A 19,781-nucleotide genomic window follows, 5' to 3' on the forward strand; every position below is an offset into this window, starting at 1 on the left:
GCCACCCAGGTGCCCTACCACTTCACCTTTTTAAAGTTGTATAACATAACCCTTCTGATCCTTTGTTTCTTTATCCATAAATTAGAGTTAGTAGTCCATACCTCATGTCTTTTCTGAGGATTAAATGAGGATGTATAAGAAAATGCCTGGGACATTGGGGCGCAGATATTTTTTTTTTTTTTTTTTTTAATAGAGGTAGAAGTGGCATATTAGTTGGTATGCGATGTAGTGATTAAACATATGTAGATGTTGCAAAATGATCCTTACAAATCTAGTTAACATCCATAACCAGTTACAATTTTCTTTTTCTTAGGATAACTTTTAAGATTTACTCTCCTAGTAACTTTCAAATATATAATACAGTATTATTAATTATGGTCCTCATGCTGTAACATGGTGACTACCATGTATATCCCCAGGACTTTTATAACTGAGAGGTTGTACCTTTTCACCTGGACCTATTTTGCCCACCCACTAACTCCCATCTTTGGTAACCATGAATATGTTCTCTATAAGCTCAGGGTTTTTTTTTTTCTTTTTTTCTTTTTAGATTCCGCATATAGGTTATATGGTATTTGTCTTTCTCTGACTTATTTCACTTAGCATAATGCCCTCAAATTCTATCCACATTGTCACAAATAGCAAAATTGCATTCTTTTTTAAATAGCTTTATTATATGCCATTGTGTATATATGTATATATGTCACATCTTTTTATTCATTTATCTGTCAGTGGACACTTAGGTTGTTTCCATGTCTTGGTATTGTAAATGAGGGTGCTGATACCTTTTCAAGTTAGTACCTTTGTTTTCTTTGGATAAATAGCCAGAATGGAATTGCTGGATTACATGGTAGTTATATTTTTAGTTTTCTGAGGAACCTTCATAGTTTCCTATAATGACTGCACCCAACTTACATTCCTACCTGCCAACAATATGTAAAGGTTTCCCTTTCCCCATAGCATCACCAACACTTGATATTTCTTGTCTTTGTGATAATAGCCATTCCAACAGAGGGAATAGCTCATGGTTTTAATTTGCATTTCCTAGATGATTAGTGATGCTGAGTACCTTTCACATACACATTGGCCATCTGTGTATGTCTTCTGTGAAAAACTGTGTGTTCACATCCTCTCTCCGTTTTTAAATTGAATTGTTTGGTTTTTCTTCTTTTGAGTTGTATATACAAATTCTTCATGTATTTCTATGTTAGACCCGTAGCAGATTTGTGATTTACAACTATTTTCTCCTGCTCATAGGTTACCTTTTCATTTTGTTTATAATTTAATTTGCTTTGCAGAAGGTTTTCAGTTTGATATAGTTTTTGCTTCTGTTGCCTTGGCTTTTGGTGTCAAATCTAAAAAATCCCCACAATGACAAATATCAAGGAGTTTATTAACCAGTGTTCTAAGAATTTTATGTGCCCAATGACTGTATCAAGCAGCCCTTCTCAACCATTGTTCCATGTTAGACTTAAACCCTACAGAAAAAGAGTTGAGTGAAATTAATTCATTACATACAGTGGATTGCTTAGGGTATTAATACTTAATTTTAATTTTTTTCTTGAAACCCCCTTGAAAGAGTTGGTGTGAAGGAATACGTGTTTTGTACAAGAACAAAAGTTACTCTTTTCTGTTGGGAAGAACTAAGAGAAAACTGATAATTGATAACACCAGTCTGTTCTGAACCTGTAGGTTATGCATATCTTCTTTAGATAACATTTTAAGGGGAAACTTCTAATTTGAAACCTAACAAATACATAGAAATCAAAAGTTTTGAGAGAAATAATCCTCTAGAGATAAGACTTGATGATGAATTGAAGCCTCTGAAAAAGAAGTGCTGGCAAAATTGTTCTACTTATAAAATTGTAATTGATGAGTATTTACCTTTTTCAGAGTGGTTTTCACATAAATTACTTTGTGTAATTCTCAACAGTATTGTGACATACTAAGTATCCTATGGATGAAGAAACTGGCATAACAAATTAAGTTACTTGCCCAAGTTCTTAGAGCAAGTGCCATGGTTGGGATGCATATGTTATGTCACACTTCATCCTGTTGTCAGAAAGGATTACTCTAAAGCGACAACTGAATGTTGTTAGCCTTTACTTTTTTTAGATTTTTAGACTTATATTTGAAGGAAAAGAGAGAGGAGTTACTGGCTTCAATTTTATTTTTAAATTTTTATCTTTAGATAATCTCTGTACCCAATGTGGGGCTCAAACCCACAACCCCAAGATCAGCAGTCACATGCTCAGCCAACTGAGCCAGCCAGACATTCCTGGCTTCAATTTTAAAAGAGTTTTTACTCTACATCCTCAGTGTAGCATGAAGTTTGATTTTTAGGTTGGCGTAAAGGCCAGAAAAGTTTCTTGAATGTTAAGGCTATGGGGAATACATGCATTTGTATGTACTTCTTTGATCCATTTGGGGCATTATTTGGTAAGATATTTAGTGAAGTTAAGACCTTAAATGATATACTTAATGTAAACTCAAATGAAGTTCTTTATCTTGGATTCTTAAAACATTAACGTAATTGTCTTTCTAGATTTTGTCCATGATAGAAGAAGCAGCTGGAACCAGGATGTATGAATACAAAAAAATAGCTGCCCAGAAAACTATAGAAAAAAAAGAGGCTAAGCTGAAAGAAATTAAGACGGTAATTAAATTTACATAAAATATTTTTAAATATGAAAGTAATTTTAGAGTTTCTGTACTGCAAAGAGGAAATTCCCTCTCCCAATTTTTCCTTAGACTTCATAGTATTTTCCTTTCAAATTTTTTTAATGGTACTTTACATACTGAAAAATTTGATTTTCCTTTATTTTCCAGATACTTGAAGAAGAGATTACTCCAACCATTCAAAAATTAAAAGAGGTATATACTGTATAGAGGATTGCCAGCTAGAATGTCTCAAAATTGGTGACGGTATTTAAGATCATACAAATAAAGATGAAATGTGTGCCACAGGAATTTTTCTGTAGGATGAAATAAGGAGTTAAAGAGTTGATATTTGATCATCAGCCTTCTGCTTGTAGAAGACATGTTCTGCATATCTATTAATCATAATGATTTCAGAGATCACTGGTGATCCCAGAAAATGATATGCCAATCATTTTGTAATGATTCATAATGATGTAACACTTTGTTGAAGAGAAGTCTAGACTTTCTGAATAATTAGAATTGAGTGGGACATTTCTTGAGGTTATGACATTCATAATACTCCTGCTGGTAGAGTGGATAGTTTCTAGGATAATAGAGGCTATCGCTGTAATTATTGCTATCAAGAGAGTTGGTAAGTGAAGGGAACTGAAACATGTCCAGGATTTTTCTATAATTTTTAAAGTTTCTGACGCCATCAGCGTTTCAGTGAAAAAATGCATTGAGGGCGTATTGATTTTAAAGTTGTCCATTGGGACGCCTGGGTGGCTCAGCAATTGAGTGTCTGCCTTTGGTTCAGGTTGTGATCCCAGAGTCCCAGGATCGAGTCCTGCATCGGGCTTCCTGCATGGAGCCTGCTTCTCCCTCTGCCTGTGTCTCTGCCTCTCTCTATGTCTCTCATGAATAAATAAAGTCTTTAAAAATAAATAAAGTTGTGCATTTAGGAATTCATTAAATGTTCATTAAAATTCAATACTTCTCAAAGTTGTCTTCTGAATCCATATAGTATTATGGATGTTATTGGAAGGACTGAATAGTGATCTTGAAGGTATCCTGTTTATAGGCATGTTTTAGTAGAAAACACTAAATCAGAGTGAATTTATTTTTTTAAAAAGATTTTATTTGAGAAAGAGTGCACACAAGAGCACAAGCAGGGGGAGAGGGATAGAGGAGGAAGCAGACTCCCCACCAAACAGGGATGCCCCGGACCCTGGGATCATGACCTGAGCTGAAGGCAGACCCTCAGACAACTGAGCCACATAGGTGCGCCTAGATCATGAGTTTAAACCTGGGTTTTGGGCAGCCTGGGTGGCTCAGCGGTTTAGCACTACCTTTGGTGCAGGGCGTGATCCTAGAGACCTGGGATCGAGTCCCACGTCAGGCTCCCTGCATGGAGCATGCTTCTCCTTCTGCCTGTGTCTTCTCTGCCTCTCTCTCTGGGTCTTTCATGAATAAATACATAAAATCTTAAAAATAAATAAATAAACCTAGGTTTTACACCCGATTTTGCAAAATTCATTCTGAATCTGACATTAGGTCATTTAACCACACCAAGTTCATTTCTTCATCTGTAAGTTACAGAGATTTTCATTATTACTCTGTCTACGCTAGCAGGTCCTTAATGGAATCAAGTTAGTAATGTGTAAGCATATGTTTATAAATAAGTTACATAATTGATTGTTGGGTAGGTATCTTGATAATACTACTACAAAATACATGTAATAGTGTATTATTGGTGGTTGTATAGGTCATACTGATAAACTACTACCCTCAGTTTATGAACCTTTTATCTACATTTCTTTGTTAATCCCAACTGCCTGATTATATATTAGAAGAAATAGCCACATAGGATTCACTGGTGATGGTATAATGCTATTTGAAAAGCCACTAATGTTTAAGTTTCTATAATCCATGATCACTAACTGAAGATGAAAACTGTTATGGGAAGTTTTATACATGTTGCTATAGTTTGAGTCTTTCTAAATTTGTTGAAAAATATGAAGGTTGAGTTATACTTTATTGGTGATTTCTTTTCCAGGAAAGATCTTCTTACTTGGAGTACCAAAAAATAATGAGGGAAATAGAACATTTGAGTCGCTTATATATTGCTTATCAGTTTTTGCTGGCTGAAGATACAAAAGAACGCTCAGCTGAGGAGTTAAAAGAAATGCAAGATAAAGTTGTAAAGCTTCAAGAAAAATTGTCTGAGAATGACAAAAAAATAAAAGCACTTAGTCATGAAATAGAAGAGTTGGAAAAAGGAAAAGATAAGGTCAGACATACATAAGAAGAGATGATATACTGTAAAAAATTATGTATAGTAACTAAGGTTCGCTGGATGTAGTCTTCCATATTGATTTGTTAATCTTTATGATAAGCTTATAAAAAGTCAGTCTTGAAGTCCTATAAGAAAATGATGGCATGAGTAAATTATAAGTACTTTGATTGATTTGGATGCATTTGATTATAGGAAATTGGAGGTAAACTCCGATCTTTAGAAGATGCTCTTGCAGAAGCTCAGCGAGTTAATACTAAATCTCAAAGTGCCTTTGATCTCAAGAAGAAAAATCTGGCAAGTGAAGAGAACAAACGCACAGAGCTAGAAAAAAATATGATTGAGGTAAGTAAATACGGAGTTCAGTAAATATGAAGTCCATTTCATTAATATTTATTGCTTGTGTGTGCTATGGACCAAGTGCAGTTGTTTGGGCTACAGATAGAGCAGTGGACAAAATGACAGATTGGACCAGTGCCTTTTGGGTCTTCATTCCAATGAGGAAAATGATGATAAAATAGGTGAAATATATAGCGTGTTATATAGTGATAAGTGATTTGGAGAAAATGCAGGGGAGAGTTTTAGGAATATAAAGGAGGTGGGTACAATTAGGGATTTTTAAATTGGGTAACCACTGGAGATCTCATTGAGAGGGTGATATTTCATTAATAAGACCTGAAGGAAGTCCGAGAACCATGAAAATAAATTGGCTCTGGGGTAAGATGTACCAGTAGCAGTTGTCCCAGGTACCTACGGTATTAAAAATAAAAATGCAGGGAGACTAATTGTGGCCAGTTAGCACTAAGTAGGAATACAGAAAGGTAAAAGGAACGCAATCAACATGATTTTATAAGACGTGAAAGACTCTGATCTTTATTCTGAGTGACATGGGAAGCTACTGTAGCTGGCTAAGAAGAGAAGAACAAGATCTTTCATATTTTAATAGTACTTTTATGGTATTTAGAGAATAATATAAAGATAAGGGGAAGAAGCAGGTAATTCAGGTGGTAGGTGCCAATGATAGCTCTAGGATAGCGGTATAAATGGGTGTATTGAGAGAAATTATAGGATCTTATGAGTATTTTTAAGGGTAGGTCCAATAAGGTAGTCCAGACAGATTGGTTGCTGAAAGTGGAAGAAAGATCTGATGGATACTGAAGATTTTTGTCTTTGATAATTGGAAATAGCATTACCATTAGCTTAGTGGAAAATAGGAGTACACTGTGAACATAATAAGCTTAAGGTGCCTGTTAAACTAAGTAGAGATGTTGATTAGGTGGTTGAATATAGGAATATTGAATCTGATCTAGAGAGACAAATCTAAATACAAATGTTGGCATGCCCCAGGGCTTGTGCTCAAACTTCTTTTATATGCACTCATTTCTTAGGTAGTTCCATCCAGCCTGGTAGCCCTAAAATACCATCTGCATGGTGATGTTCAGATCTTTAACTAAACTGGACTCTTTCCCTGAATTCTATATTTATTTGTCCAGCTATTTGATTGACACTTATACATAGAAAGAGTCTAAAACTTAATGTATCCAAAATAAAAATTTTTAAGTTTTCCCTAACTACCCAAACCTTTTTCAGTACTGAATTTTCCCACGTCAGAAAATGGCACCACTATTAACCTAATTGTTGGATCTAGAAATTAGAATCCTCTTGCATTCTCTCTTTTTTCTCAAACTCTGTCAGAAAATTCTCCTGACTTTAAAAGTACATCCTTAATACAGCCACTTTTCATCACCTCCATCACTGCTAACCTGTAGGCCGTCACCTCCCAAGAGGGATGCTGTAATGGAGTCCTTACCACTTGCCCTGCTTTTACTCCTGCTGCTCTACAGTCTGTTCTTCACAGAAACTGAAATATAAATTGGATCACATCGCTCTTGGGCTTAAAGTTCTTTAATGTTTCAATGTCACATATATAATTAAATTCAGCCTTTACCACCTTTACCATGGTCCACAAGACTGTACATGTTAGGACTTCTGGCACCTTTCCACTCGGTCACTTTGCTCCAACCACAGTTCCTCAAACATCCAAGCATATTCTGCAGAGCTTGCGTAGTTGTGTCCCCCTAGCATCAGCATGATCACTCCTTTTATTTCATGTAGGTTTCTGCTCAAAATGTCATCACAAAAAGGCCTTCCGTCATTCTTCTTAAAATAGTAGTTCCCATCACTTTCTGTCCCTTGCTTTATTTTTTACTATGTCTTCCCCTCTAGAATATAGGGTCCCTGAAGACCTGTGTCTTTAATGTCTAGAACAATGCCCAGTAGATGTTAAATATCTAATATTTAATGAATCATGAGCTAAACATGTAGGCCAAAATTTTTGGTCACTTTCATGTAAATAATATAGCTGGATTCCCCGCCCCAGGCTGTTATCTTACCGTATATGGTGTTTTAGTGTATATAACTTAAACGGTATTAAGTATTAGTAATGCCGTTCACACAAGTATTTAATATTTAAATTTTATGGCTTTTGATAGTTTATAAATTTTCATGTACATGTTCTTAGTCCTACAATCTTCACTTTGAAGCCTGGAGTAGAATGGTTATTACTTTTTTAGAGCTCTAGAAAGTTATTTTTTAGTTTCTTCAAATGACTGGTTTGTGCTATTATTTAACTAATTTCTGAATTAGATTGTAGCATGTGGAATAAAAGTATTTCTGGTAGTATAAGGGTACATTTATCCCGAAAACAGAGAGGGTGAATTGAAAAATGGAAATAAAGTTTTAAAGTTAGGATGGTTAAATTATTTTCCTTTTAACCATGCCCACTTCAGAATGCTATGAAATTTGATGACATAAGGGCATAGGTATATAAGAAAAAATGGGAATCTTTCCTAAAACATAATATTTTCCAATCTGAAACTCTTCCTGAAGGATTCTAGAACTTTAGCAGCAAAGGAAAAAGAGGTTAAAAAGATAACAGATGGGCTGAATGCCCTTCAAGAAGCAAGTAATAAAGATGCTGAAGCTTTGGCTGCTGCACAGCAGCACTTCAATGCTGTTTCCGCTGGATTGTCTAGTAATGAAGATGGTGCAGAAGCAACTCTTGCTGGTCAAATGATGGCCTGTAAAAATGACATAAGTAAAGCTCAGACAGAAGCCAAACAGGTAAATATAGACATTAATGATTGTGTGATTGCTCTTTTTTTTTTTTTTTTTTTTCTTAAGAAGCTGCTATGCCTTGACAGTTGTTATAAAATGATGAAAATAATCAGATCGATGTGAAGGAATTTGTTATCTTGCTGCTTTATAGCACCTAATGAAATGAGGTGCTTTATAGCACAATGAAATTCAAATATGTTAACTGCTAAATATTGATGACAATAGTTTGAGATGCTATAACATTAAATACCCTCCTAGATTAGTTGAAATTGTAAATACAATAAATGCTTTATTCTATTTGTAGTATTGTATGAAATATTTGAGGTTAATTAGTTTGTTGTTTTTGCTGTTTTAGTGGCAACATAAAGTCACAGTCTTAAGCTCTAACAGGACAACAAACATCCTGCCCAATTCTGTGCCCCCACACTTAGTCCTTACCTTTCATCCTTGAGGTTATCTCTACCTCCCTCTTAGTCTTTCTAGTCTTCCATTTCCCTACACTGATTTCATAATCTTCAAAGCTTGTCATTCAGGCTTTCAAATTTGTTTAGATAGTTGTACAGCTTTTAAAGTCCTATACATGCAAGAGTTTTGAGGGCAGAAAGAAAAAATATATTTTTTCACACATTATCTTTTAAAAGAAGACTCCTCTTTAAAAATACAGATGTTTGTGTCTGTGTTGTATTACTCCTGTTCAACATTTCTGTTATGCATTTGCAACTTTTCCATTCAAAGATGATGGTCACAAGAAATTTGTAAGAGATCAATAACAAAAAAACTTGCTAGTCCTCTCAGATTTTCTGTAACTTACTGTATATTGGGAAAAGTCCACCATTATTCAGTCTTGGATGACACATCCAGTTCGATCTCAGAATATGAGTTCATGCTTTTAAGGAACAGTCCTTAGTTATATAAACTAGCATTTGAATATCAAACTTCTGGCATTGAAATTTCTCTTGTTAGTTTCCTGTTCCAGTTGAATTTTCTTATTGCTCAGTACAGTTTCTCCATTGTTAATTGAACAACACTCAAAAATACACAAATAACAAATGGGCATACGTAAGTGGAAAGGAAGAGAACTAGTGTTCTGATTACTAGATTTCTGTTGTGTTTTTAATTTAACAGCTAATGGCAGTTATTCTTCAATATAATTTTTGAACTCAGTAATGTCATCTTTTGTAAGTATCTAAAAACGGATTTAAATTATAAGTAATGACTTATGTTAAGCATTTATTTGTCTAGACTGAGTTGTTTTCTGAGGAGAAAATACTGGGAAATGATTCATCTCTTGAAATATTAATGCAAGTCACCTAATAGTTACATTTTAAGTCTGATGTTTCTTAAACCAATCTGCATCTATGGTCATTTAATCACTAGCACTATCTGCCTCAAATAGTCTATTAAATTTTCAATAACAGGCTCAGATGAAGTTGAAACATGCCCAACAAGAATTAAAGACTAAACAGGCTGAAGTTAAGAAGATGGATAGTGGCTACAGGAAAGATCAAGAAGCTTTAGAGGCTGTGAAGAAACTTAAAGAAAAACTAGAAGCTGAAATGAAGAAGCTAAATTATGAAGGTTTGCATTTAAACACCTGATATTAAATCATTAGGAGGCAGTGATTGTTGATAGAAACTAAATTAGGGATGTCTGGGTGGCTCAGTGGTTGAGTGTCTGCCTTTGGCTCAGGATGTGATCTCGGAGATCCCGGATCAAGTCCCACATTGGGCTCCCTGCATGGAGTCTGCTTCTCCCTCTGCCTGTGTATGTCTGTCTGCCTGCCTCTCTCCCTCTCTGTCTCTCTGTCTCTCATGAATAAATAAGTAAAATCTTAAAAATATAAATAAATAAATAAATAAATAAATAAATAAATAAATAAATAAATAAATAAATAAATGAAATAGCAAGTAGGAATTTTTTTTGACTCTATTAATGGATGTTAGTATAAGTATAGAACAGTTGATCCCTGAACCTAAGTTTGAACTGCATGAGTCTACTTGAGACTTTTTTTTTTAAATAAATACAACTGGGTATTATAAATGTATTTTCCTTACATTTTTCTTTCTTTCTTTTTTAAATATTTTATTTATTCATGAGAGACAGAGGGAGGCATAGACATAGGCAGAGGGAGAAGCACGCCCCCTGCAAGAAGCCCGATGTGTGGGACTCGATTCCAGACCCAGGGATCACGTCCTGAGCCAAAGGCAGACACTCAAATGCTGAGCCACCCAGGTGTCCCTCCTTACAATTTTCTGTAGCTTACTTAACTGTAATAATACAACATATAACGCATATGACATAGAAAATATGTGTTAACCATTTATCTTATCAGTAAAGCTTCTTGTCGATGTTTGGTTCATTAAGTTTAAGTTTGAGGATCAAAAGTTAAACACAGATTGAGGGATATCTGCTTCAGTTGGTAGAGCATACAGCTCTTGATCTCAAGGTTGTGAGTTCAAAACCTGTTTTGGGCCAGAGACTACTTAAAAAAAAGTTAAACATGGATTTAGAACTTCATTTAGAACTTCTTGGGACACATTCTTCATGTGTCAGTGCCCCAACCTCTCCCCGCAACAACCATCCCATTGTTTAAGGGTCAACTAAGTATAAAACAGCTGTTTTGTTTTGTTTTATTTTATTTTAAATCCCAGTATACTTAACATACAGTGTTATATTAGTTTCATGTGTACAGTGTAGTGATTCAACAATTCTATACATTACTCCGTGTTTATCATAAATGTACTGTTAAACCACTTGTTTCATTTCACCCATCCCCTTATCACCTCCCCATCAGTTTAACTATAGTTAGGAGTGGTTTTTGGGGGATACCTGAGTGGCTCAGTGTTTGGTTTGGCTCAGGGCGTGGTCCCAGAGTGTTGGGGTCAAGTCCTGGATTGGGTTCCCCACAGGAAGCCTGCTTCTCTCTCTGCCTCTCTCTATCTTTCATGAGTAAGTGGATAAAATCTTTTAAAAAAGTGGTTTTTTGGTTTGTCTCTCTTTTTCCTTATTTGTTCTTTTGTTAAATTCCACAGGAGTGAAATCATATGGTAATTGTCTTTTTCTGATTGAATTATTTCACTTAGCATTATACTCACCAGATTCACCAATGTTGCAAATGGAGAGATTTCATTCTTTTTTGTGGCTGAGTAATATTCCATTGTCTGTCTATACTATATGTTCTTTATCCATTCATCTATTGATAGACACATGGACTGCTTCCATAATTTGGCTATTGCAAATAATTCTGCAGTAAACATAGGAGTGTGTATTTTTTTTTTTTTAATTCGTGTTTTCATTCTCTTTGGGTAAATATCCAGTATTGGAATTATTGGATTATATGATAATCCTATTTTTACTTTTTTGAGGAACCTCCATCTTGTTTACCAAATTGTTTACACTATTTTGCATCCCCATCAACAGTGCACAAGTGTTCCTTTTTTCCACATCCTTGCTACCACTTGTTGTCTCTTGGGTTTTTTTATTTTAGTTAGCTATTCTAATAGGTATGAACTAATATCTCATTGTGGTTTTGATTTACATTTGCCTGGTGATGAGTAATGTTGAGCATCTTTTCATGTGTATGTTGGCCATCTGTATGTCTTGCAGAAATGTCTATTTGTCTTCTGCCCGTTTTTAACTGGATTATTTATTTTTTTAGTGTTGAGTTGTAGAAGTTCTTTACATGTTTTGGATACTAACCTTTAATGGATATGTCATTTGCAAATACCTTCTCCCATTCCATAGATTGTCTTAATTTTGGTGGCTGTTTCATTTGTTGTACTGAAGCTTTCTATTTTGACATAGTCCCAATAGTTTATTTTTGCTTTTGTTTCCCTTGCCTTAGAAGATCTATCTAGAAAAATGTTTTTATGGCCAGTATCAGAGAAATTATTGCCTGTGCTTTCTTCTAGGATTTTTTGGTTTTAAAAAAGTCTCACATTATTAGGTCCTTAACCCATTTTGAGTTTATTTTTGTTTATGGTGTAAGAAAGTGTCCAGTTTCATTCTTTTGCAGACAGCTGTCCAGTTTTCCTAGCACCACTTGTTGTAGGGGCTTTTTCCTACTGTATATTCTTTCCAGCTTTGTCAAAGATTAATTGACCGTATAATAATGGGTGTATTTGGGGGTTCTCTTTTATATTTCATTGATCTATGTGTCCACTTTTGTGCCTGTTATGAATACTGCATCTTTATAGTATATCTTAAAATTTATGATTGTAATACCTCCAGTTTAGTTCTTTTTTTTTTTTTTTTTTTTTTTTTTTTCAAGATTGCTTTGGCTATTCAGGGTCTTTTGTGGTTCCATACAAATTTTAGGATGGTTTGTTGTAGTTCTGTGAAAAATGATAGTTATTTTGGTAGAGATTGCATTAAATCTGTAGATTGAGTAGTATGGAGAGTTTAACACTATTTGTTCTTCTAATTCATGAACCTGGAATATCCTCCCATTTGTTTATGTTGTCTACAATTTTATTCATCAGTGTTTTATAGTTTTCAGAGTATAGATCTTTTACTTCCTTGTTAAGTTTATTTCTAGGTGTTCTATCATTTTTTGTGCAATTGTAAATGGAATCTTTTCCTAATTTCTCTTTCTGCTGTCTAATTATTGGCATATAGATCTTTCTGCTGTTTCATTATTGGTGCATAGAAAGGCAGTAGATTTTTGTACATTGATTCTGTATCCTGCAACTTTACTGAATTCACTTATCAGTTTTTAGCAGTTTTTTTGGTGGATCTTTCGGTCTTTTTATACGTAGTATCATACCATCTGGAAATAGTGAAAGTTTTACTTCTTTACTAATTTGGATGCCTTTTATTTCCATTTTGGCTGATCACTGTGGATAGGACTTTAGTACCATTGTTGAATACAATTGGTGAGAGTGAGCATCCTTGTCTTGTTCCTGATCTTAGGGGAAAGCTCCATTTTTTTTTCCCCATTATGATGTTAGCTGTGGTTTATTCCTATAGAGTCTTTATTATGTTGAGGTATATATCCTCTAAACCTAGTTTGTTGAAGGCTTTTATTATGAATGGATATTGTACTTTGTCAAATGCTTTTTATCTATTGAAATGATCTTACGGTTTTTATCCCTTATCTTGTTGATGTGACATATTTTTTTTTTTTTTTTTTTTTTTTTTTTATTCATGATAGGCACACAGTGAGAGGGAGAGAGGCAGAGACACAGGCAGAGGGAGAAGCAGGCTCCATGCACCGGGAGCCTGACGTGGGATTCGATCCCGGATCTCCGGGATCGCGCCCTGGGCCAAAGGCAGGCGCCAAACCGCTGCGCCACCCAGGGATCCCGTTGATGTGACATATTACAATGACTGATTTATGAATGTTTAACCAGGAATAATTCACACTTGGTTGTGGTGAATGATTTCTTTTAATGTATTGTAGGATTTGGTTTGCTAATACCTTGTTGAAGATTTTTGCATCTATGTTCATTAGAGATACTGGCTCTTATTAGTTCTCTTTTTTGTGTGGTATCTTTGTTTTTTTAATCAGGGTAATGCTGGCCTCATAAAATGAATTAGAAAGTTTTCCTTTTCTATTTTTTGGAATAGATTGAGAGAAGAATAGGTATTAACTGTTCTTTAATATTTGGTAGAATTTGCCTATGAAGGCGTCTGGTCCTGGACTTTTGCTTTTTGGGAGTTTTTATATTACTGATTCAGCTTCACTGATGGTAGTCAGTCTGTTAAAATTTTTTATTTCTTCCTGTTCCAGTTTGGTTAGGTTATATGTTTCTAGGAGTTTATTCTAGGTTATTCAGTTTGTTTGTATATATTTCTTCATAATATTCTCTTACAGTTTGTATTTCTGTGGTGTTGGTTGTTATTTTTCCTCATTTCTGATTTCATTTGTTTTGTCCTCCTTATTTTCTTATTGAGTCTGGCTTAAAGTTTTGGTTTCTTTTATCTGTTCTGTTCTTTAGTTCTATTTCATTTGTTTCTGCTCTAACTTTATTATTCCTTCTTCTGGTTTTGGGTTTTGTCTGTCTTCTTTCTAGCTCCTTTAGGTAAAAGGTTAGGATATTTGAGGTATTTCTTGCTTCTCAAGGTAGGCCATTATTGCTTTAAACTTTCCTCTTAGAACAGCTTGCTGCATTCCAACTATTTTGGACCATTGTGTTTTCATTTTCATTTGTCTCCATGTATTTTATTCCCGCCCCCCCCCCCCCCCCGCCCCTTGATTGACTGATTCATTCTTTAGTAGCATGTTTTTGTCCTCCATGTGTTTGTGCTCTTTGCAGACTTTTTCTTGTGGTTGATTTCTAGTTTATAGCATTGTGGTCAGAAAAGATGCATGGCATGAATTTGTTGAGACTTCTTTTGTGGCCTAATATGGGATCTGTTCTGGAAAATGTTCCATGTGCATTTGAAAAGAATGATGGCCTTGGTGGACAGATGGCCTTGGTGGCCTTTCAGCACTTGAGAGTATCATGCCACGCCCTTCTAGCTTGCAAGATTTGCACTGAAAAATCAACTAATAGCCTATGGAGTTTCCTTGTTTGTAACTATTTTCTCTTGCTATTTTTTAAATTCCTCTTTATCACTACTTTGTCTTGGTCTGGACTCCCTGGGTTGATTTTTGTTGGGGGCTCTGTCTCCAGATCTCAATTTCTGTTTCCTTCCCTAGATTCGGGAAGTTTTCAGCTATTATTTCTTCAAATTTTCTGTTCCTGAAAGTTATTATGCGTGATGGTATTGCTGACTTCTGTAAGTCTGTTTTCATTTTTTATTTTTTTTCTATCACCTGTTCAGCTTGATTGCTTTCTGTTACTCTGTCCTATAGGTTGCTTATCTGTCCTTCTGCCTCCTGTAGTCTGCTGTTTGTTCCAACTTGTATATTTTTAATTTTGGTTATTGAGTTCTTCATCTCTGATTGTTTGTTTGTTTGTTTTTTAATGTTTTCTGTCTCTTTGTTAAGGGTCTCATTGAAGTCCAGTCTTTCCCAAGTCCAGTGAATATCTTTATGATCATTACTTTACATTGTTTATCAGGCATATTTGTGTTTCATTTAGTTCTCTTACTATGATTTTGTCTTCTTCTTTCCTTTGGGATATATCCCTGTATCCCCTATTTTGACTAACTTTGTGTCTGTTTTTATATGTTAGGAACATTAGCTAAATCTCCTGATCTTGAAAGTAGTGACCTTATGAAGCTGAATACCTATAGTGCCCTGCAGTGCAGTGTCTCCTGTTCACCAGAACCTGATGCTTTAGTGGTATCAGAACCTGATGCTTTAGTGGTTTTATGTCATGTGTGTAGCCTACTGTTATGGCTCAGCTGCTTTTGCCTTCAGTCTAGTTGTCTGGAATGTCTCTTTGCCTGTCATGGACAGGGTTTGTACCCTGTGTTGTTAGTGGGCCAGTCTGGGACTGCTTTGGGTTTGAGCTGAGTCAGACTAGGCGTTTGCCGGAGATGGATTAGCATGGAACTGCTTGTTGCTTTCCCTATGTTGTCCCCTGAGAGACTTTTCTTGGTGGGTGAGGCTACAGTCAGACCAGATGCCTGATCCCAGCCTCCTGCTCGGGCCATAGTAGGACTGGTGTATATAGTATCTTCCGAACCTCTCTGCATATGCCCTTCCTACCCTCTTTGACGTGGTCTCTTCTCTAAACTTAGCTGTGGAGAGTGTTGTGCCAATCTTTGGGACGTTTTCTGGGTTATTTACATTGATGTGGTTGTTATCTAGTTAAATCCATGGGACATGGGGAGATTAAGATTCTCCATTTTCCCAGCTCTGAATTTTTTAAAAACAACTACTGACCATTTCCTGCTTCGGTCACCAAAGTGCCACTTGAAAACTCAAAAAGTCATTTGTATGTTCCCATTCAGTTATTCAACTCTTATATTGCTTTCAGAATGAAAATTTCTGTTATTTGTTGGTAATAATGTCTATTTGACCTTTCATGTTAAGCATCCTTTTATTTCATACCAGAAATTTGTATTTTGCTTCTAGGAATGCTTTGGAAATAGAGATTACTGTTAGTTTCTTTAAAACTATAGAATGTTTGCATTTTTAAAAGCTTTATGCCAATTTACTTGTGATTTACTGTTCAGAAAACAAGGAGGAAGGACTTCTGGAAAAGCGCAGGCAGCTATCTCGTGATATCAGTAGATTGAAAGAAACATATGAAGCTCTCTTAGCCAGATTTCCTAATATTCAATTTGCCTACAGGTAAGATATTTAAACCTTAAATTTTAATGTGGTAATAGCCAAGATATATTTTTAAGCTGGAAGACAGTTTGAAAATTTTATTAACATCAGGATTTCTGTATGAAAAACATTGTAAGCTGTTTTCCTTTAATTGGCATTTTTTATTCTTATATTCTTAAATGTTTATTGAAATGTTTCAAGTGTTGGCAGTAGGAATTCTAAAGACCAAAATGAAGAAAATTAAATCTCAATCAAAATTTTCTTTAGATATCTACGTTAACATTTTACAATTTGTTTCAAAACATGGGTATTTTTCAAGGAATACTTAGAGTAGTATATGTATTACAAAGATTATAACATCAGGAGCGCCTGGGTGGCTCAGCTGATTGAGCACCTAACTCCTAGTTTTAGTTCAGGTCATGATCTCAGGATTCCAAGATTGATCCCCATGTGGGGCTCCAAGCCCAGCAGAATCTGCTTCCCCTCTCTCTCTGATTCTCACTCTCACATGTTCTCTCTCTCTCCCCCCCTCTCTGTCTCTGAAATTTTTTTTTTTTTTTTTAAAGATCATAACATCAAAGTTATTTTAGTTTCATTGAAAACAGTATGTACTGAAAGATCTTTTGACTGAAAACAATAGTTGTCTAGTCAGCTGGAACATTTAAAAATTTTTGTTTTTCTTAAAAGCATATAAGCTTCTCTTTTAATGTGTTGTTAGGAAGAAATCTTACCTAGTAAAATACAACCTTTTCTGTTTTATTATTTCAGATTAATTTTTGTCAACTGTTCTATTTTAGAGATCCAGAGAAGAACTGGAATAGAAATTGTGTGAAAGGACTTGTAGCTTCTCTGATTAGTGTGAAAGATACTTCTACAACCACAGCTTTAGAATTAGTAGCTGGGGAACGGCTCTACAATGTTGTAGTAGACACAGAGGTAAATTAATTTTAATTAATTGGCATTTTTTACAGTTTTTACATTTTTTACATTTTACAGTTCTGTAGTTGAAAATATCATGAGCTGCTAGAATTGAGTAATGTCTCGATATTTTAAGATATTCGTAAGGTTGCTTATCTTTACAGGTACATTTATTCATTTAATGGCTTTTTATTATATTACTGATTATATTTGATTAACTGTATTCCCAAAGAAGTGTCATGCTTACTCAGGAATCCAGAATGCATATTACCAGTTTTAGACCTTTGATTGTTCACATAGTAGGCACTAAACATTTATTTTATTTATTTATGTATGTATGTATGTATATTTTTTTATTGGAGTTTGATTTGCTGACATATAGTATAACACCCAGTGCTTATCCCGTCAAGTGCCTCCCTCAGTAGGCACTAAACATTTAATTATGGATTCCTAAACTTGCATTCTTTCCCTCTGAATGTTTTCTGTCATTAATATCTTATGTTTTCATTTCAAATGCACAATGTTTTAGGTTACTGGAAAAAAGTTACTAGAAAAGGGGGAACTGAAACGTCGATACACTATAATTCCACTCAATAAAATTTCAGCCAGATGTATTGCTCCAGAAACTCTGAGGGTTGCTCAGAATCTTGTAAGTCTTCTTTATGTGTTTTATCTAAATCTTCGTTTTTTGTTTTGTTTTAGTTAGAGGAGATTAACTTGGGGGACATAATCATATGTAGAACCATAAAATGTTGTTGTTACCATGCCTTAAACATTTAAGCTTACAAAAAAAGAGTTGGCTTTTGTGAAATTAGATGAAAGGGGAATAGCAGTGGTAGAAAACTAAAACTACCTTTGATCTTTCAAAGTTGTAATGTTAAAATGTCTTTAAATCTTCAGTCAGGTTACATGACTATCACATGATAGTATTACATTTCTAATCTCTGAGTTGCTAGAATTACAGAGCTTATAAATACCAGAATTCTTCAGTTTTTTTCATGCCAGGCGCAGTTTAACTGCCCACAGTAACAACTGTTACAGGGGGTATCTATCAGCCTTACATAACAGGGCTGCTTCTCTGTGAGTTTCTCTAGGTTGCTTTCCATCCTGTGGACAAGCAAAGCAGAGAACCAGGCTATCCAGTCAGCTGCTGAGGTGGATCTAAAGTGTTATGGATATTAGTAAAAACAGACAAAACCAAAAACACAATAACAAAAAAGTAAACTCCAGAGGAACACAAGGCAATACATTTAAAAGGCAATTATAGTTGTGTAATATTGGGTAATAACATGAAGCCAATCCTTATGTTATCAGCCTTCACTGAAAATTATTTTAAAATACAGTTGTATTGACATGTATACTCTTAGGAGAAGGAAAATTAGTGCAGAGTAATTGAAAGGTAGTGTTTTGGTTAGTATTTTGTTTACTTTGAATAATCACCATTGGGTCTGGAAGGTTTTGGAAGTTACTTCATTTTTTTGGCACAAGTCCAAAGAAGTAAATGGGGATCTCAGCTAACAACAAAAATACTTTTACGCAGGTCCCTTAACCAGACCTTTTTAATGGTAGCTGCGGTGTTAGAGGGCAATGCTGAACATTTATTACACAGAACTGCCTTCATTTTGATTTCTTTTGTTGCTACTAAGTTCCTTAAAGGATGCTTAATTGTTTTAAAAAGATGGGCAGAAGTACACATCAACAAAGGTTGAGAAGAGGCAGTTGGATCAAAATAAAACAGAGATTTAACATTTTTTTTGCCCTGGCAATTGTTAGTTGTGTTTTTCTGTAACTGATAGGTGGCTGCCCTCCCGTGTTTAACTTGAATGAAAAAGTATTTTCTTAGAACAAACAAATGACTAATAATTGAAACAAAACATTTTGTGTAATTGTGTTGATCTAGCAGTTGCTTTATTTTAACTAAGATGTGTCCAAGTAATCCATTTTGGATTTAGAAATTTGGTGCTGCCTTCTGCTGTTAATAGACAGTCTCATAATGCTTGGTACTTTAGTTAAATATTTTACCTAGCCATAAAAGTTTCATTGTTTAAACCTGAAATTTTTTCTAAAACTCTTGATTTTCCATAGTATTTTAGAAATTTCAAAAGGAATTGTAGTGCTAGGTAAGTTAATTAAACTTGTAGTATAGTAGTTCTGTTTTATAAAATAATGTAAGGAAGGTAGTAGTATGTACTGTGATATATCTGTTGTTTTCCCACAGGTTGGTCCTAACAATGTTCATGTGGCTCTTTCCCTGGTTGAATACAAACCAGAACTTCAGAAAGCAATGGAATTTGTCTTTGGAACAACGTTTGTTTGTAATAATATGGATAATGCAAAAAAGGTGGCTTTCGACAAAAGAATAATGACTAGAACTGTAACTCTAGGAGGTGAGGTATTTGATCCTCATGGGACATTGAGTGGAGGTAGGTTGCTTGCTTTCTTGTTTATTTGCAAAGAATAAAAATAGCTGATATTTATTTAATTCACTCTGTGCTAGGTGCTATCCATATTTGCCTTTTTTCTCATTTATTCCTTATAACTGTTCTATAAAGTAGTTTTATTATTTTTCCCATTTTTTTTAGAGGGAATGAAATTGAAATTCGAAAAATTTAGTAAGTCATTTAGTAACTCAAATAGTGTTAGAGC

The 19,781-nt window shown here is 34.8% G+C and overlaps 1 protein-coding gene across 3 annotated transcripts in view; it reads left to right on the forward strand.

Moving 5' to 3' along the window:
- The window catches only part of SMC2 (structural maintenance of chromosomes 2), a 63,422-nt gene that overhangs the window by 6,150 nt on the left and 37,491 nt on the right, over positions 1-19,781 (forward strand). For all 3 annotated transcript variants that reach the window (XM_038552987.1, XM_038552989.1, XM_038552990.1), the window contains exons 6-15: positions 2,546-2,656; positions 2,830-2,874; positions 4,697-4,930; positions 5,129-5,278; positions 7,823-8,056; positions 9,469-9,628; positions 16,121-16,238; positions 17,015-17,153; positions 17,665-17,784; positions 19,354-19,558. In XM_038552987.1, coding sequence (XP_038408915.1) covers positions 2,546-2,656; positions 2,830-2,874; positions 4,697-4,930; positions 5,129-5,278; positions 7,823-8,056; positions 9,469-9,628; positions 16,121-16,238; positions 17,015-17,153; positions 17,665-17,784; positions 19,354-19,558 — 1,516 coding nt within the window. The remainder of the gene's footprint in view (positions 1-2,545; positions 2,657-2,829; positions 2,875-4,696; positions 4,931-5,128; positions 5,279-7,822; positions 8,057-9,468; positions 9,629-16,120; positions 16,239-17,014; positions 17,154-17,664; positions 17,785-19,353; positions 19,559-19,781) is intronic.

This window comes from Canis lupus, chromosome 11, assembly GCF_011100685.1.
Source record: "Canis lupus familiaris isolate Mischka breed German Shepherd chromosome 11, alternate assembly UU_Cfam_GSD_1.0, whole genome shotgun sequence".
NCBI lineage: Eukaryota > Metazoa > Chordata > Mammalia > Carnivora > Canidae > Canis > Canis lupus.